The 19,072-nt window shown below is 38.5% G+C and overlaps 1 protein-coding gene across 4 annotated transcripts in view; it reads right to left on the reverse strand.

The window, feature by feature from the left end:
- The window catches only part of LOC132823845 (protein prune homolog 2-like), a 134,675-nt gene extending 115,846 nt beyond the window's left edge, over nucleotides 1-18,829 (reverse strand). Inside the window, exons 1-2 of one of the 4 annotated variants that reach the window (XM_060837900.1) lie at nucleotides 14,039-18,829; nucleotides 11,370-11,486 (exon numbers count right to left, since the gene is read on the reverse strand). In XM_060837900.1, the coding sequence (XP_060693883.1) occupies nucleotides 11,370-11,486; nucleotides 14,039-18,729 (4,808 nt within the window). In that variant the 5' untranslated portion in view covers nucleotides 18,730-18,829. Of the gene's footprint in view, nucleotides 1-11,369; nucleotides 11,487-12,804; nucleotides 12,828-13,774; nucleotides 13,790-14,038 lie in introns of those variants that run through there. The other 3 variants (XM_060837910.1, XM_060837926.1, XM_060837918.1) reach the window with 3 other exon arrangements.
- Nucleotides 18,830-19,072: the final 243 nt, after the last annotated feature.

The raw sequence follows: 19,072 nt of genomic DNA on the forward strand, positions 1-19,072 counted from the left end.
CTCTCTGCTCATCTACGCCAACAAGAATCTTACCATTAGCCCAGTACTCCGCATTCCTGTTACTCCTTCCAAAGTGTATCACCTCACACTTTTCCACATTAAACTCTATTTGCTACCTCTCAGCCCAGCTCTGCAGCTTATCCATGTCCCTCTGTAACCTACAACACCCTTTGTCACTATCCACAACTCTATCGACCTTAGTGTTATCCGCAAATTTACTAACCCATCCTTCTACGGCCTCATCCAGGTCATTTATGAAAATGGCAAACAACAATGGACCCAAAACAGATCGTTGTGGCACCTCACTAGTAACTGAACTCCAGGGTGAATATTTCCCATCAACTACCACCCTCTGTCTTCTTTCAAACAGCTAAATCACCCTCAATCTCATGCCTCCATATTTTGTGCAACAGCCTACTGTGGGGAACCTTATCAAACACCTGAAATCCATATACACCACATCAACCACTTTACCCTCATCCACCTGTTTGGTCACTTTTTCAAAGAAGTCAATAAAGTTTGTGAGGCACGATTTACCCTTCACAAAACCATGTTGACTATCCCTAATCAACTTAGTCCTTTCTAGATAATTATAAATCCTCTCTCTTATAACCTTCTCCAACACTTTACGTACAACTGTAATAATGCTCACGGGTTTGTAATTTCCAGGATTGTCTCTACTCCCCTTCTTGAACATGGGAATAAAATTTGCTATCCTCCAGTTCTTCTGGCACTATTCCTGTAGACAATGATGACATAAAGATCAACGCCAAAGGCTCGGCAATCTCCTCTCTAGCTTCCCAGAGAATCCTAGGATAAATCCCATCCGGCCCAGGGGACTTATCTATTTTCACACTTTCCAGAATTGCTAACACCTCCTCCTTGTGTCCCTCAATCCCATCTAGTCTAGTAGCCTGCATCTCAGTATCCGCCTCAACCACATTGTCTTTTTGTAATGTGAATACTAATGAAAAGTATTCATTTAGTGCTTCCCCATCTCCCCTGACTCCATGCACAACTTCTCACTACTATCGTTGATTGGCCTAATCCTACTCTAGTCATACTTTTATTCCTGATATACCAAAAGAAAACCTTAGGGTTTTCCTTGATCCTATCCGCCAATGACTTCTCATGTCCCCTCCTGGCTCTTCTTACCTCTCCCCTTAGGTCTTACCTGGCTAACCTGTAATTCACAAGTGCCCTAACTGAGCCATTACATCTCATCCTAGCATAAGCCTTCTTCTTCCTCTTGACAAGAGATTCAATTTCCTTAGTAAACCGCAGTTCCCTCGCTCGACAACTTCCTCCCTGCCTGACAGCTATACACTTAGCAAGGACCTGCAGTATCTGGTCCTTGATTAAACTCCACATTTCAATTTTCCATCCCCTGAAATTTCCTTCCCCATCCTTGGCATCCTAAATCTTGCCTAATCGCATTGTAATTGCCTTTTCCCCAGCTATAACTCTTGCCCTGCGGTATACAGCTATCCCTTTCCATCGTTAAAGTAAACATAGCCTAATTGTGGTCACTATCACCAAAGTGCTCCCCTATCTTCAAATCTAACACCTGGCCGAGTTCATTACCTCGTAGCTAATCTAATATTGCCTTACTCTTGTTGGTCTGTCTACATACCGTCAGGAAACCCTTCTGCACACATTGGACAAAAACTGACCCATCTACAGTACTTGAACTCTAGTATTCCCAGTCAATATTTGGGAAGTTAAAGACCCCATAACAACTACCCTGTCACTTTTGCTCCTATTGAGGATCATCTTTGCTATCCTATCCTCAACATCTCTGGAACTATTCAGAGGCCGACAGAAAACTCCCAACAAGACATCCTCTCTTTTCCTGTTTCTAATCTCAGCCCATACTACCTCAGTAGACGAGTCCTCAAATGTCCTTTCTGAAACTGTAATACTGTCCTTGACCAACAATGCCACACCATCCCATCTTTTACTGCTTTCCCTGTTCTTACTGAAACATCCAATCCTGGAACCTGCAATTCCTGTCCCTGCTCTACCTGAAATGCCACAATGTTGAAGTTCCAGGTCCCAACCCATGCAGCAAGTTCACCCACCTTGTTCTGGATGTTCCTGCCATTGAAGTAGACACTCTTGAAGCTAACTTCTTGATTGTCAGTGTCTTCATGCATCCTTAGTTCTGACCTCACTATTCTCAAACTCCTGTGTACTCAAAGTACAATTCTGGTTCTGAACCTCCTGCTGAATTAGTTTAAACCCACCTGAAGAGAATTAGCAAATTTCAACCCCCGCCCCCCCCCCCCCCCCCCGCCCCCGGTTCAGGCAACCTTCTATTTTTCACGTTTATGGAATTCAATGTGAGCAAATGCGAGGTCTTGCACTTTGGCAAAAAGAATAAAAGCATAGACTACTTTCTAAATGGTGAGAAAATTAGTAAAGCCAAAGTACAAAGGGATCTGGGAGTGCTAGTCAAGGATTCTCTAAAGGTAAACATGCAGGTTGAGTCCGTGATTAACAAAGCGAATGCAATGTTGTCTCTTATCTCAAGAGGGTTGGAATATAAAAGCAAAGATGTGCTACTGAGACTTTATAAAGCTCTGGTTAGGCCCCATTTGGAGTACTGTGTCCAGTTTTGGTCCCCACACCTCAGGAAGGACATACTGGCACTGGAACGTGTCCAGCGGAGATTCACACGGATGATCCCTGGAATGGCAGGTCTAACATATGAGGAACGGCTGAGGATCCTGGGATTGTATTCATTGGAGTTTAGAAGATTAAGGGGAGACTTAATAGAGACGTACAAGATAATACATGGCTTGGAAAGGGTGGACGCTAGGAAATTGTTTCCATTAGGCGAGGAGACTAGGACCCGTGGACACAGCCTTAGAATTAGAGGGGGTCAATTCAGAACAGAAATGCGGAGACATTTCTTCAGCCAGAGGGTGGTGGGCCTGTGGAATTCATTGCCACGGAGTGCAGTGGAGGCTGGGACGCTAAATGTCTTCAAGGCAGAGATTGATAGATTCTCGTTATCTCGAGGAATTAAGGGCTACGGGGAGAACGCTGGTAAGTGGAGTTGAAATGCCCATCAGCCATGATTGAATGGCGGAGTGGACTCGATGGGCCGAATGGCCTTACTTCCACTCCTATGTCTTATGGTCTTATTTCTGTGTTGCAAAACAAAAACGATGCACATATCATAACTGCAGTAATTCTGTTTAACACAATTTAACCTTTTGCCTAAATAGTTTTAAAAGAGAGCAATTCTTCCTTTTCCAACCATTTTGAGAGATTGAGAATCAATACAGTCAAATCTGAGCTTTAACACTGTCATTACAGCTGCAGAGAATTACCACCCCCATAACTACATTTGAAATAATATATATTCAACTATTCATCTTAAAGAAACTTTAAGTCCATCAGGATTAATATTGATGACGCTGCATTTGCAAGCTTTGTGGAAATTCAAACGCTGAGTGGCTAACTTCCATCTGAAATGATAAGTGCAGCACCCTCCAAGACTGAATTTATTTCTGTAGCATTAGAGAGATTATATTCTATGGGCTATTAATCAGGCAAATTATTATGGAAAGATTCATGAGACTTAAATCAGTTTAAGAGGAATCCAAATATCATATCAATCGAAATCAAATAATAATCAGTATAAAAAATTATGTAAAATTTTAATATTTCTCTTTATTGAGAAATACGCTAAATATCATAACTGTTAAAGCAGAAGATGAAACACAAAGTCAAAGGTAATCATCACTTGCTAAACTTGAATTTTTGCAAAATATACTTGAATAGAAATTTGTGTATTCCAACATGTGGCCACCAAGTCTTGTGTATCAACCGGCCACTAACTTTCATTTTTATTCTTGCTAATTAAAAATAAATACAGAATAAATTCATAATACTCAATTGCATTATATACATGAAGCTGATTTTAACTCTGAATTGGGTGGGTTTAATGGACAATATACATCTATGTACATATATATGAATCAAGAGCAAAGTCGTCCATTCAGATCTCCAGGCCAGCTCAGGGGTCAGTAGCTGATCGGTTTATGTTTTGAGTTCCACATTCACAATTATCTCTGATAGTTATTCTTATTTACCTGCTATACCTGATCAGTAACCTTTGGTGACTCATTCACCAGAACACCCGGATGCCTGTGTACCTCACCATTCTCTAGTTGGTTTCCATTTAAGTAGTACTGTTATAGTTATCCTGTCAAAGTGAACAACTTGATATTTTCCAATCTGTCAAATTTTTGCCCTTTCATGCAATTTATGTTTATCTGTCTGAAATCTCAAGTCCTTTTCAGAAAATATTTGCTACTTCGTGTTAACTGCAAAATTGGCTTAATATCAGAACCATTTAGTACAGGCAGACCATGAGATATATGGTGTAGAGCTCTATTGCTACTGTCCTAAGACCCTTAGAATCTCAGAAGAAAATGTGTTTAGGTACTACAACTAGATACTTTAAGAGACGTTTTGCCTTGAATGATTCAGAGAGAGATTAACTAATTAGAATTTGCTTCATGTGTAGTTACAGTAAATTAAAATACTCTTCACTCTGTTCACCATGATTTCATACAGGATCTACAATCATCAGGAGACAAGATAGCTCAACTGAACTTCAAAAAAAAAATTTTCTAAATTTACAATGTAAATCCCATCCTATTATAACTGTTTTCAACTCATCAAAATCACACTAGGGGACAGGTGGTGCAAATTGCTCTATGGAATTGAAGTGAAATGTATTTTCATAAAGCAATTTGTAAATCTGTAAATTTAAATGTGCTTGTGTAATTTGAGGTATCAAATCACAGTGTGAAAAACATTTTAGTAGATCTGTGACTCATAGTTAATCAAATTATATCCTAGAGTGAATTCAGTTATTCAGAATTTAAAGAGACTCCTTAGTAACTGTTGCTATTTTTCATTGTCCATTACTAATAGTATTCATATTCAATTTTGCACTTAACGGAATCTTATTTTAATAATCCTTCAACATTACGTCTGACTCCCTTCAATATACATTTGAAAATAAACATTTACCTAAATGACTACTTATCAATGCAGTAATTTTTGAAGATAATATTAGGATGTATTTCTTATCTCAAAATGCATGACAACTATTAAACACAGATTGAAAATGAACCAATTGACTTTTATCCTAATTAGACATCAATCAGACATCAAACTATAATGTGAAATCACAGCATTTTATCAAACCAGAATGTTAAAAAGGCAAAGCAATAAATGTTAGAAAAACACACTTGCTCTTAGCTGATGTCTTTTATGTCATTGTTGTTTTACACACAAAATGTTGCATTGCACTTAATGAAATAAATGGCTAGTCAATCTGTTTTTGGATGTGCTGCTTTAAGAATAATAGCTAGCCAGAGCACTGAAGATTTTCTGTTCTCCAAATAATAGGAAAATCTACATCCATTTGGTGGCACAGTGGTTAGCACTGCTGCCTCACAGCACCAGAGACCCGGGTTTAATTCCCCCCTCGGGCAACTGTGTGTGTGGAGTTTGCACATTCTCCCCGTGTCTGTGTGGGTTTCCTCCGGGTGCTCCGGTTTCCTCCCACGGTCCAAAGATGTGCAGGTTAGGTGAATTGGCCATGCTAAATTGCCTGTAGTATTTGGTGAAAGGGTAAATGTAGAGCAATGGTTCTGGGTGGGTTGCTCTTCAGAGGGTCAGTGTGGACTTGTTGGGCCAAAGGGCCTGTTTCCCCACTGTAAGCAATCTAATCTAATCAGAAGTTTGTGAGCTTTCCTACTTTAACTACCCTCCCAGCCGGTGCTTTCCAGATTCCTGCCATCCTCTGGAGGAAAAAGTTCTTTGCTCAATAGGATTTGAATCTTTGGTCTCCTAAGAATAAAATGCCATAACTCCTTAAATATCTGCGTGCCATTTCTAATATATTATTTAACACATTTATGTCAAGCTCCTGTGTAATTGACACCAACAGAATCATTAATAGATGTGAAAAATAACTTAGTTTATTACACAGATGTAGCAAGCATTCTGTGGTTTCGATTTAAATCACACACAACTGATAAATCTATGATAAACTAAATTAACAAATACAGTGAATCTCTGTTATAATGCAAAAGTTTGAGTCTGCATATTGTATTATAGCTGCAGTGTATTAATAAGAAAACATTATTCTTTCCTATTTTTAACTGGCAATTTTAAGAATTAAATAATTAAGCCACAAGACTCTCACACTATTCAATGAATATCCACTATATGGACATCTAAATGAAATGGTCTGTGTCCATCAGCAGGTCTCCGATCAATCTGGAGTTGATCTAGTCCAGTTAAAAAGTTAATGAACAATTAATAGCCACCAGGGTGTGCCTGCAGACAGCAGGAGGAGGATGTAGGCTGCTCACCTGATGTAGCAGGCAGTACATCCAGACATGGAGCCAGCAGGCCATTTGGGTCACCACTTTTGGTTTAAAGGACAGTGCTAGGTGCAGCAGGGGTAAGTGCTTTGTGCAAGGAACATTGAAATCTAGTACTTCTTAAACATTTGGATGTTTTCACAGAGGTAAGTGTGATTTTGTTTTGTCATTTCAATGTTTTACCCAAAGGGAAATAGTTATGACCTTTGTCAGGGAAGACAGAGCCATGGAATACAATATTTTTATTTGTTCATGGAATGAGGGCATCTCTGGCTCGGTCAGCATTTATTGGCTGTAAGCTGCTTTCTCAAACTGCTACACCCACAGTGCTCTGATGGAGAGAGTTCTGGGTTTTGACACAGTTGCAGGGAAAAGATAATATAGTTCCAAGTCAGAACGCTGTGTGGAACTTACAGATGGTGGTGTTCCTATGTATCTGCTGCCCTTGTCCTTCCAAAGTGCTAGAAGTTGGGGGTTTATAAGATTCTGTCAAAGGAGGCTTGGTGAGATACACATTCTGCTGCCATTTTGTAATGGTGATGAAGTGAGTGAATGTTGAAGGCAGTGGATGGCATGCCACTCAAGTGAGATGTTTTCTCCTGGATGGTGTCAAACACTGAGTGTTGATGGAGCTGTATCCATCCAGACATGTGGAGAGTATTTTATCACACGCCTGACAAATGTTTTGTAACAGATGGACAGCAACTGGGGGGACAGAGGGTAAGTTACTCACCACTAAATTCTCAGCATCCGATCTGCTCTTGTAGCTACAGTATGGCTTATCCAGTTTTTTCTCTGGTCAATTGTAACCCCTAGGATGCTGGTAGTGGAGGATTACATGATGGTAATGCCTGCCTCTAAATGTCTAAGGATAGTGGTTAGATTCTATCTTGCTTGAGAGGTCATTGACTGCCACCTGTGTGATGTGAATGATGTTTGCTTAAGCCTGGATTCTGTCTAAGTCTCAATACACATCAGCATGGACAACTCAAGTATCCAAGGCATAGTGAATCTTGCTGAACATGGGGCAATCATCATCAAACATCTTCACTTCTGACACTATGACAGTGGGAGGCTCATTGATGAGATAGCTGAAGATTAGTTTGGCTTAGGACACCACCTTGAGGAACTCCTGCAATGATGTCCTTGGACAGGGATGAATGCCCTTCAACAACCATAACCATGTTCCGTTGCGCTTAGTTTGACTCCAGCTAGCACAGAACTTTCTCCTAGTTTCACGCTGATTCCAGTTTTGCTACAGCTCCATGATGACATGATTGGTCAAATACAGACTCGGTGTCAGGGTAATCACTCCCACTCCTGCCTAGCCCCATCGCAGGAGTTCAGCTCTTCAGTCTAAATACAGACCAAAGCTGTAGTGAGATCAGGAGCTGAGCATCAGTGAGCATCAAGTTAAAATAGCCTAGTTAAACAGTCTGACGGTGGCAGTTAACCATCAATACCTGAGTTTCCTTCCTGCATTAGATGTTGATTATTCTAGTGGGAAGTTAAGAAAAATGTGTCTTTCTATAAGAAGGTCTTTTTCAAAGTGCATGGTCGGAGTAGGGGAAAATTTACCTGAGTGAGACAGATAAGGGGTGAGTAACTGGGAATTTGGGGCAGAGGGGCATGAAAGCACTTTAATTAAGATATACTGCAAGAAATAAACTCTCCAGAAAGAAAGTTGAGTGGGAGATAAAAGAAAGTGTGCATCGTAACGCCTACCTGCACTTAGACCACTAGCAGCATAACGTCACATATGCAAGGAAAGCAGCTGATGGTGACTAGGTTTAGTCAGTATTTCTAATCTTTCAAATGTAAATTGAATATTTAGTTTGCATTTAAGTCTGTAGATTGTTTTTCTCTTTTGCTCAGGAATAGCTTGCTGGGTTTCATATTAAGTTCATTATAATTTGAATGATAACAAAATATTTTTAAGAGTGAAGGGATGGCAGGCCAGAAGGGCCAAGTGAGGCACACATCATAAGGCAGAGGACGCGAGTAGTAAATATAGGGAGGTGGTCACACCACAGATCAAAAGTGCACTGACAGACAGGGAATGAGTGTTTAGCTGGCAACTAAGAAAACCAGGCAGGTAATGCAGGAATCCCCCAGAGTCTACTATACTATTGCTCATCGCTATTCCATTTTGGAAAACAGAAAGGATGCTGATTTGTCAGGTGACTGCAGCCAGAGCTACACGCACAGCATTACAGGCAACTCAGAAGTATAGGGTTGGAGGAAGAAGAGTGGAAGAGTAACAGTTGTAGGGGTTTTCTTAATGGGGGATCAGACAGGAACTTCAGTGGTATGAAACTTGACTTGCGCATGGTGAGTTGTATTATGGAGTGTTTGCAGGATACGCTTCCTACGGAGTGGAAGCTGGCAAATTCAATCCCACTATTTAAGAAGTGAGTTCAAGGGAAAATAGGGAACTACAATCTGTTAGCTTTAGAAGGGAAAATGCAAGGATCTATTTTAAAGAATGGGATAAATAGACACTTGGATGATAATGCTATGGTTAGGCATAGTCAGCATGGATTTGTAGATGTAAAATTGTGCTTGACAAACTTGTCAGGGTTTTTTTTGAAGATGCTAGTAACAAAATTGATAAAGGAAAGCCAAAGGGCACAGTATACTTAGGTTTTCAGGAGGCTTTTGATAAAGTCCCATTGTCTCAATTCCTCAGCATCCAAGACATCAACTCACTGGCTACTCCACTTGTACAGAGCATACTGCCCTTGGATGATATGGTACACATGGTTGGGACTACATGGAGTGGACCACTAGTCTGATACAAGTAGTGAAACTACATTTTCAAAAGTCCTATACAGTGCTTCATGATGGTCTTGGCTGAGGATGAGCTGTTAACAAGATGTCAATAAAGTAATAACCACTGTCAACTGGCTTTTCACTGCGACTTAGTGAGAATCTCATCACACCTTTTGTGAAACACATTAAAAATGGTGCAAGTTGTCCTTGACATTGAGATGGGCTTTACCACTGCTGTCATCCAATTCTGCCAGATCTCACCATTGCTCATATCACTCAGACCCCTTATTTCTATCTAGATATATCTCAATGTGCTTTCCAGGTGCTGGCATTATGGAATGTCTTGTACTCGGAATCACATGCACTTTGAATATGGCTATAATCCACCCTTTCTTTGTCTCCTTCACTGGAGAAATATTGAATGCCCATGGCCCCAGCCCAATAGAATCTTTTGCAGCCTTTGAGGTGGGAAAGAAACCTCAGCAAATGCAGTAGCACATCCCTCCTCAGCACCAAACACCAGCGCATTTACTGTCCCTCGGAGTGAAGTTTCCAAAAAGTACAACTTAGCAGCTCTCTGGCCACTGAGTAGAAAGCATGGAGCAGGTTTCTGCGTGAAACTAAAATTATTATTTATTATAAGCAATAGACTATAGCTATGGGTAAACAGAATTGCAAATAAGAACACTAACTAAAACTCTAATCTCCTTAATAATACACCCTTTACCCATACACATGCAAAGAGGCAAGCAAGTCGGGATAATAAATTATGGGCAGAAGTAGAAGAAAGAAATGGGGTCAGTTCAGTGGTTTTTGCTTTCCAATTCCAGTGTTGAGATGATCCTACTTTGGCTAACCTTGATGTTTAGTTGTTTCTCTCCAGAAATGTCCAGTGGCTTGTATGATGTATAGAGAAACTGACTCATATGGGAAATGTCTCTAATTTAGCAGTTCAAATATCACTGCTCACAGCTATTACTGCAGGAAAGATTTTTTTTTAACAGCAGTAAGCTTTGCTGAGAACAATAGCACATCCTTCTGAGTCTCTCTCTCTCTCTTTGCATGTGTGTCTGTCCAACTTGTTTTCAATTCCAAGAGAACCAGTCAACTTCACTCGTAAACAACTCCTCTGCTCACAAAACAGATTTCATACCAGATATTGAATTTCTTACTGTGAAATTATATAACCATGTTGGTAAATCTGCTATTTAAAGACGTTCTGTCTCTTTGCAGTCCACTATTTTTCAAGACACAAAAATTTTAAAAAATGGTTCGTTCACGCTGAAACCTCAATTGCAACATGTGAGAGGTCAGTCATATCGAGCCCTTGGGAAGCACAGTACCAGCCAAAACAACCGGCCTTGCTAGTGACTGTTGCAAACCATATTACCCAGCCTGCCTGAGCATTAGAGTGGCAAAAATGCAATACTCAGCAGATGCCAGTTTAACTCCACATAGATCACTACATCATCAACCTGAAAGGATCCACATTCAAAGAAATGCATGGCAACAGTTACCTTCAGGCTACTGTCATGGATGGTCCCCAATATAGTTGGAACTAGCTTGTCATAGAAAGATGTATTCATAGATCATGAGAACCAGAGTCCAGCCTGGTTCTCTGTCTCTGACAATAGTATATCAATTTGATCCTGTATATATGCTGGGTGCATAAGACCCCCAGCATCTCTTTACAGTTGCACAATTTTGTGAAGGTAATGCAATGTCTATCAACCCAGATGTATGCCCCAAATATATAGTCGCCATCTTCTTTTTTGTATACCTGAAGTTTACAACACCCAAAGTGGAATGAGCTTCATGTTCCATTTTTGGCATGCATTCTTGAGGAGCCATTGTGTATATAGCCATCCCTTTGAATTTGAGTTTAATTGCTGACACAGTATCTATTACCATTCATGATGCTACAAAGAAAATATAATATACAAAACAGCTCTGCTCAATCCGACTGACATCAAAGTTTTCCATCACATTTCTACTACAATCACCATCCAAAGTATATTCAGTGGTTTTGAAGTCTTGAATCCAAAAATTAAAAATAAACCTGAAATACTCAAGATTAGTTCACATGCTTCATCCTTCATAACATTAGCACAGTTCCATGGCAATTCAGAATAAACTATATTTACATTAAAAAAATGAAAGATTGTGATTATTAAAACTGACCTTGTATATTCTTCATACAGCCGGTTTTCCTTTACTTCAGTCAGGTGTTCCTGAAGAGAATCTTGTGCCATTGCTGCAGAGGTCTGAAGTGCATACTCTTGTACAGAGCTCAAGGAACTGTGGAAACAAATTAACAGGGGGAAAAAACACAGTAATTTAAACAAAGTTCATAAACGTGAGGAGTGTTGCCTGTAAATTAATTCAAAGGAAAATGACAAAAGTGGAAACAAGAATTTAAATTATTAGTCTAATTGATCATTTGAAATAGTGGATCTAAACAAAAATTAAGGTGAAAAATTTTCATACCGTTTTATGTAGCTAGGAAGTATACCACTCTGCAGAATTTCTTTATGCCACCTTGATAGATAGCTATATAATAACTCATGTATATAAGCTAAATACTTATTGGAAAAGAGCAGAAGGTGCTTCCTTTTGTTGTAAGGCAAAAATAGACACCGTATCAAACAACTTGGTAATGAGACTGCTAACTAAAAGCTTGATCCAAGTAATAATTTATAAGAGTATCAAATGATATTAAAATACAAAAACCCATTAAAAACATGTAAAATATGTTTTATCTAAAATTGTTCAAGAATTTCTTGCTGAGATTAGAATTAATGGAAAAGTAATTTTACAAATATTCTACAAATCATGTCTACACTCATCCATACACTGAACATTTTGAAAATTATTGAATGATTATGCTGATATTTTATGTAATTTATATTTCATTGCACAATAACAAGTGCATTGACTATAACACAAAATATTAAGACATGAATAAACATCAAGGTTTATTGAAACAATTTGTGATTCCTAACATCCTGCTGAGTATGACACATCAAGTGTTAGAACTACATGCAGGAGATGAAAAACACACTTGCCAATGTGCATACCACCTACTTAATAATTTACTTTTCAATCTTGAATATTTGCAAAGAAGATTGTTTAAAAATAATTATGCTGCCCATCAATAAAAGAAAATCCTGTACAAAGGAGCTCTCAGATGATTGATTTCACAATGATAGCATCTTCCTTCTTTGAGTTTTCAGCTCAAAAGCTGAACCATATCAAAATGCAGTTTTTGTTTGACTAAGGATAGAGTGAGAAGGCAGGTCTTCTGATGCAGAGATAGGGTTGCCAATCTTTTGGCACAAGTCCCACTTGCAAACTAAGGTCATAAAAATGCATTCATAATTAGGCAAATCAGGCTGATTAGCCTGAAAATCTTTTCAGCCTGCCTTATGGTACATGGTAAAAGCAGGACAGCTTCTCGACTAGCTCCCCATCTTTAATCTACAATTGAAATGAATACAGGTACACTATCTATACAATAGCAAATATGTTTAAGGAGTGTGCTTTAGTTTAACCTGTATTGCATCACTCAAAATTCTGAATTTACTTAAACAATCTATTCATAACAATATATACTTACATTCTATTGAATTCAACAGGAAACAGGTTATTTAGCTGGAATCTGCTCAAAGAATATCAGGCACATACAGGAACTATACCCGTTAATCTTATGCAACTTCCTGACCAGCTTGGAATGGCTGCAACTTAATGTTCATTTCCTGCTTTCTGATACTATTTTCACAAAAAATATGTGCACTTATTCTTTCATTGTAGTGGTTACAAAACTCTCATAATACTATACAACTTAGCCTTTCTATTTCAGTCTTTAACAAGAGACTGGACATTCTGGACATTAGTATGCTTCCACTTAATGTTACTTGTTATTTAAAAGATGCAAGAATAAAGGTAGCACTTCCAACATAAAACTCCATATTCTGTATTGAGAGAGCAGCAAGTCTAATAGCACTCATCTTCGTAGATGTCTGTGCACATTTTTCAGCAGGCTGCCACAATGCATACACTCTGCCGGTCCACTGTTCTTCCATTCCTTCCCACGCACACCCAGATATTGGATTCTAAAGGTTGTCCGTGAGCAGGAACAGATCCCAAAGGTATTATCTGCTGTCAAGAACCCTCATTGAGCAGTCCATCAGCTTGCTTAAACTACATTTTTGAAACCTGGAATGCTTAAATGGTGTCCTGCAATACCCACCTGTCAGAGTTTCTAACAATATCATGATGCTGCATAACATGCCCAGAAGGTTACTCTTCAGAAACTCTTGACAAAAGATGGTGGGATGTCCCCAGAGGAAGAAGATGAGCAGGACATGAGAACGGATGGAACAATGGGTGAGGAAGGGAAGCCTTCTAACTATGTGAGGTTGCCTGGCCATGGACTTTGCCAGGTCAATGATATCACAATGACATTTTTCAAGGAACTATTATTGTGAGGCACCAGTTGATCCAGGAAAGGTTTAAATATCCCCATGTACTGTCAGAATTCATTTGGTGAAAAATATTCCACAAAGAATACAATTTTTAACACTTACTTTTAACAGTTGGCTCCATTCACTTTCAACCACCAACTCTGGCTACCAAAATGTGGTCCCCAAAATGGTTTATTTTTTAACTTTCTGAAATTAATTTTGAATTATGTCAATTTCATTTACAAAGCATTCAAAATTTGCCATTTTAGTTAATGAAAATAAAACTTTTTATAATCCATAAGTATTAATGTTCAACTTTCTATATATAAAGGATTTGTACTGATATATTAAAAAAAATTAAAAACAAAATAAAAAAGCATAAATTACCTCACTTTAGTCAAATCTCCCTGTTCAATTAAAATAATCTCTTCCCTCCTTATCTCTTTTCCCACTGAAGTACAACATTCAGTTGCAGATGGGTTGGGATAAATCTGTTCTGACACATTTTCGCTTTCACTTAAATCTTCATGTGAAACGTTGGCCTCCCTCACAGAGAACTGGGATGCAGTGCTCTCAGTTTCACTGTTGCTTAGCTCGTCTGTAGATACAGTTCTTTTTGTATACATTGTAACATTCATTTCTGGAGATATGTGATGCATGGTGTCATAGTCAATCTCAGATTCTTTAGTGTTATCCACATGGGTTTCATTAGAAACAAGGTTCATTGTCTTTAGCTCTTTAATTGAATGTTCTGAACCAGATTCTCTCATTTCTCTTCCAGTAGGATATTCCTCAGGTGAGGTGTCCAACAGTTCATTTACATCCACTAATTTTTTATTCTGATCTTTAGCTGGCTTCTCATCCAAATGTGCCCCACCTTGATCTTGGTCTTTATTGCCTAGAAGTTGGGCAGCAGTGGCATTGCATGTTGAAGATAAGCTATCAGAAAATTTCTCCAAGTCACTCATTTCATTTCCACTAATTCTTGGTTGAATAGTAGCTGAAGGAAATGTTGAAAAATTATCTTCAAAATCCGTTTTTATAATATCTGCATTCAAATCTACGGCTAGATTTTTAGTTTGCTGGCTACTTGACACTTCTTCCCAAGGTCTTTTATTTCCAGCTACAATTATATAATCCATTTCTCCTGTGTCAAGGTCTTTATCAGACGTTATTCTGATGTCATTAGTATCAAGTTCACTTGAGTTCACCCTGGTTTGGCATTTACCAACTTTGTCAACTTCTGGCGAACTGTTACCAATCTCAATTGAGGAAACTGGAGTGTTAAGCGAAGAAACCGAGGAACTGCACTGGTTATCAAATCTTTGTTCCAAAAGGGGAACTCCGCTTTTGCCGTGGAGTTCTGACAATTGTTCCGCAGTTTCCACTCTTACTTCACATCCTATCATCTCCTTATGCTTCTCTGTTGCAACAGTACTCTCTAAAACAGAAACATGTGAAAATTCGTCAGCAACTATACTACAATCCTGGGGACTAAGATCTTCCCAAAAGTCTGATTTATGGATACTAGATGATAAACTAGAAGATGTCTCGTTGCTGTTACTGCTAATATCTGTATTTCCAAATGAAAGCCATGCACTTTCTACAACATTATGTACCTCTTGCTCTGTTTCAATATTACTTTGGTTTAGCATATCAGTGTTAGGCTGTGCTACTATATCAGCTGCTGGTGGAAATATATTTCGCTCTCTGATAACGTCGGTTGAAGTTTTTAGTGAATCAGGCTGCCTTACAGATTCACAAGCACCATGAACAAATGAATCTTCAGATATGTCTGAGTTAGTTTCTCTATTACAACTTTGATATTCAGGACCAGCTGGTTGAGACCCCTCATCACCAATTTTAGATGCTTTCTGTGCTATAACCAACTCATCCTTAATGGTATTAGAAGCACTGTTACTTACAGATGAAATACTATCATTCAAATGAATAGCTTCTGTTACTGCTTGAGAAAAATCTTCCAGTGGTTCCATATTCAAAATATTTTCTTCTGATACAGAGAAGTATTCCATCATTCCTGGATCAGGTTTCTCTCTATCTAGGCTATAGCTAGAAATAGCAGAAGTAAAATAGTCATCTGCATATCTGGATTTAGAAAGAAGGCATTCATTTTCTCTTTTCTCATCAGTTTTCCTGGCTGCATTGTTGTCTCGGTAAAGATTTGAAGGTTTATCTTCTAAAACACTGCCCTCTTGCTCTTTAGCTGGCAAGACTGAATTTAAGTTTTTGTCCTGTAGAGTTACAGATGGCATATCATGTGCTTTCTTGTTTTCAGCACCTGAGAGTTCAAACTGTTTAGTTTGGCCCCATGAAATGTCATTTTCACAAAGTAATACGCTATCCACAGTAACAGGAATCTCTTCCACTCGATTCCAGGTATCAAGATGTTGCAAATTTTCTTGATGAGCTACAGTGTCCCTGTACTCTGTAAATTTATGATTTGCTAAATCATAATAATGTAATCGCTCTTGATATTTAACCTGTGAATCTGGATCTTTTCTGGTTGCTTCAGCAGCTTCTTCTTCTAACTGAATCCAAGCATCAGGACTAACAAAAATACGTTGCTTCTCTTCTTGTACAAAATCAAACATAGTTTGAGTTAATTCAGCCAGGTCTTTATTTTTATTGAACGTTTGTTTTGCTGTAACAAACTCTTCTCTTGATTCAGTGCAACCATCAGCATATTTTGTTTCCTGCTGGTCGTTTAACTGTATTTTACAGGACTGCGCATCCGCAGCAACTAAGGGTGAATGGCTTGTTTGTTGCACCAATTCGTTATGTACATACTGATACTGATCATAAACAGCTGGTTCAGCTAATACACATGAAGCAACACTGTCTGACATTGACAGGCATGACTGCTGTCCAGCTACATCCATTATATCAGGAAGTTCAGTCTTGAGTTCAGCAGGTTTTCCTCCTGACTCCATCCACATATCTGGATTCCCCAGTTCTTGCTTTTCTGTCTCAATCAATTCACTCCATCTATCAGGGCTGTTTGAAGTTGATTGGCTGGAATCTAACTCGTCATCATTCAGAATATCAGGATTTACAGTAGTTGAATCAAAAAACAAGTGATCAGATTTAGCCCATAAATCAGGATTTACTGAAGTCTGATTTACATCTTGATGATAGTCATTGACAATATCAGGAATATTTTCATCTTGTTTGACTAACTCCTGTTCAAATTCACTATAGGCATCATTACACGTGGGAAGCAACTCAGGAAATTCAAATTTTGAATCTGTCCAAGTGTCAGGAATTTCAGTGTAAGTACGGTTGTACTCACATTCTACAGGTTTGTTAGAATCAAATGCATTCGATTGCTCTTGTTCAAATCTATTCAAAACAGGGAAATTGGTAGTTGCCTGGATAAACTCAAACTCAGAATCATTATAATGATCAGAATTCTTTACAACTTGCAATTTGTCTTCTTCCATTGGTTGTCTATTGATATCAGTGCCTGCTGGATAGTCTTGTGGTATTTCAGAGGTTAATAACTGATTATCCTGTTCTTTACAATGTGTATCAGAAATGTTGACCACTGGCTGTTCTCTTTGCTGTCCAGATGTTTCCCAGTTTTCTTCTAGGTCAGAATAAGAGAATTCTTCACATTTGCTCTGTGAATTTGAAAATTTTTCATTCAGCTCAGAACCTTCCTGATTCCATGTCTGAGGAGCTGAAGAGGTTTGTTGGTTATCTGTCTCTACCATTTCAAATTCAGAAGATCTGCAGAATTCATTAATTTTATAATCTGGTAAACTGCCTTCAGTTTCAGAATGATGGCCTATGTTGGGTTGACTTGCAGTGGGCTGACTAACCTCCTGTACTTGATTGAACTGGAGTTGTTGACTTATGAACATAGATTTATTAACATCCTCTTCAAAAACATTCCATGGAGAGTGTATCTCTGTTGAAAGGTGGCTACTCTCTTGGATACATCTGTCCTCTGTGTATGAATTTTCAGTTGTAGAATATCTAGTTCTCAGATCTGAACTTTCAATTTTATCTAAAGTTTCTGCACTTTGTGGACTAGTCTTCTCAAGATATTTACCACTTCCATCTAGACTTTCAAAAGGTGAGTTGCCGCAATGTTCGAATTCATCCCATATAACTGAAGCATTTGGAGATGCTTGTTTGCATTCACCTGGGTTCAAAGACTCTACCACTTCAAATGCTGCCTGATTCTGAATAATTGGAGCTTGCTGTCCTTCCTGTACATATTCAGTGATTGGAATGGTAGTTTTTAATAGTGGCCGTGGAATAGCTTGCTCTGTTTCATTCCCTTCTTGACTTGACTGATTAATGCTGTTTACTTGCTTACTCAATAGATTAGAATTACTCAACAGTGAGCTGTTGGAATCATGTTGACCAATATTCCATATTTCAACATTATTTTTCTGGAAGTGTTCATCCCATATACTTGTATTTTCAAAGGTTAGCTGCCTTTTCTCCTTTTCAGGACTAAACTCTAGATCATGCTTGTGTGCAGTTGGAGGGGCATCTTTTGCAATCGTTAATTTTTCACTTTCAGAAGTTAGGTTGTTAGGTTCAAGGTCAAATGTAGTCCATGCATCAAAACGTTCACCAGTGACCTGCGTTTTATTTGTAGATTCATTCCCTATAATTGAATTTACAGCAACTGGCAAATTAATCTCCTGTTCAGAATCATTTAACATTGTAGGCATTTGTGATGAAAATAGTTGAGAATCCTGTATAGAATCTGGGCTTTCAGTGTTTGATTTTTGGATTTTATGCTCGAAATTCTTTGAAATATCTGAAAGTTTTTCATCAGGTCTTATAACTTCATGCGCTGGTACACTCCAAATAAATGTACTTGCTACTGCTGCTGTACACTGTTTCTGTTCAGAGCCTATATGTGAACTGTCTATACCTTGCTGTTTGTCCTGTTGAACTGGTAGTGTTGTTGTGTTTAGCGATTCATGTACTATTAAATTTTTGGTTGCAAATTTGTAACAAGGATCTATATTATCGACACCTGATAAATTTTCTTCTGTCACAGATTTGCTCCAGTTATTAGAAGTGTTTGAGATCATTTGAGTTTTGTCTAATTCATCATGTACGTTTGATTTAGCAGAGGTCGATTGGAAAATGCTTGGTTCGGTTATATTCCACTGATCATCAACATTTTTCAAAACTGATTGTTTAGATTGGCTATCAATTTGACTCCAGATATCACCATGTGTAAAATCTGATCGAGTGAATTCCTGATCAAAATTTGTCCAAAAATCAGGAGATTGCACGAGTACATTTAGTTTTTTTTGGTTTTCATTCCAGACATCCTTTGGGCCTGGCACATCCTGTTTCATACAAATTTCGAATTCTTTCTGTTTTCCAGTATGTATAGAATCTGACTGATCAGAGTCAAGAATACCAATT

This window comes from Hemiscyllium ocellatum, chromosome 2 (assembly GCF_020745735.1).
Source record: "Hemiscyllium ocellatum isolate sHemOce1 chromosome 2, sHemOce1.pat.X.cur, whole genome shotgun sequence".
In the NCBI taxonomy this organism is placed as follows: domain Eukaryota; kingdom Metazoa; phylum Chordata; class Chondrichthyes; order Orectolobiformes; family Hemiscylliidae; genus Hemiscyllium; species Hemiscyllium ocellatum.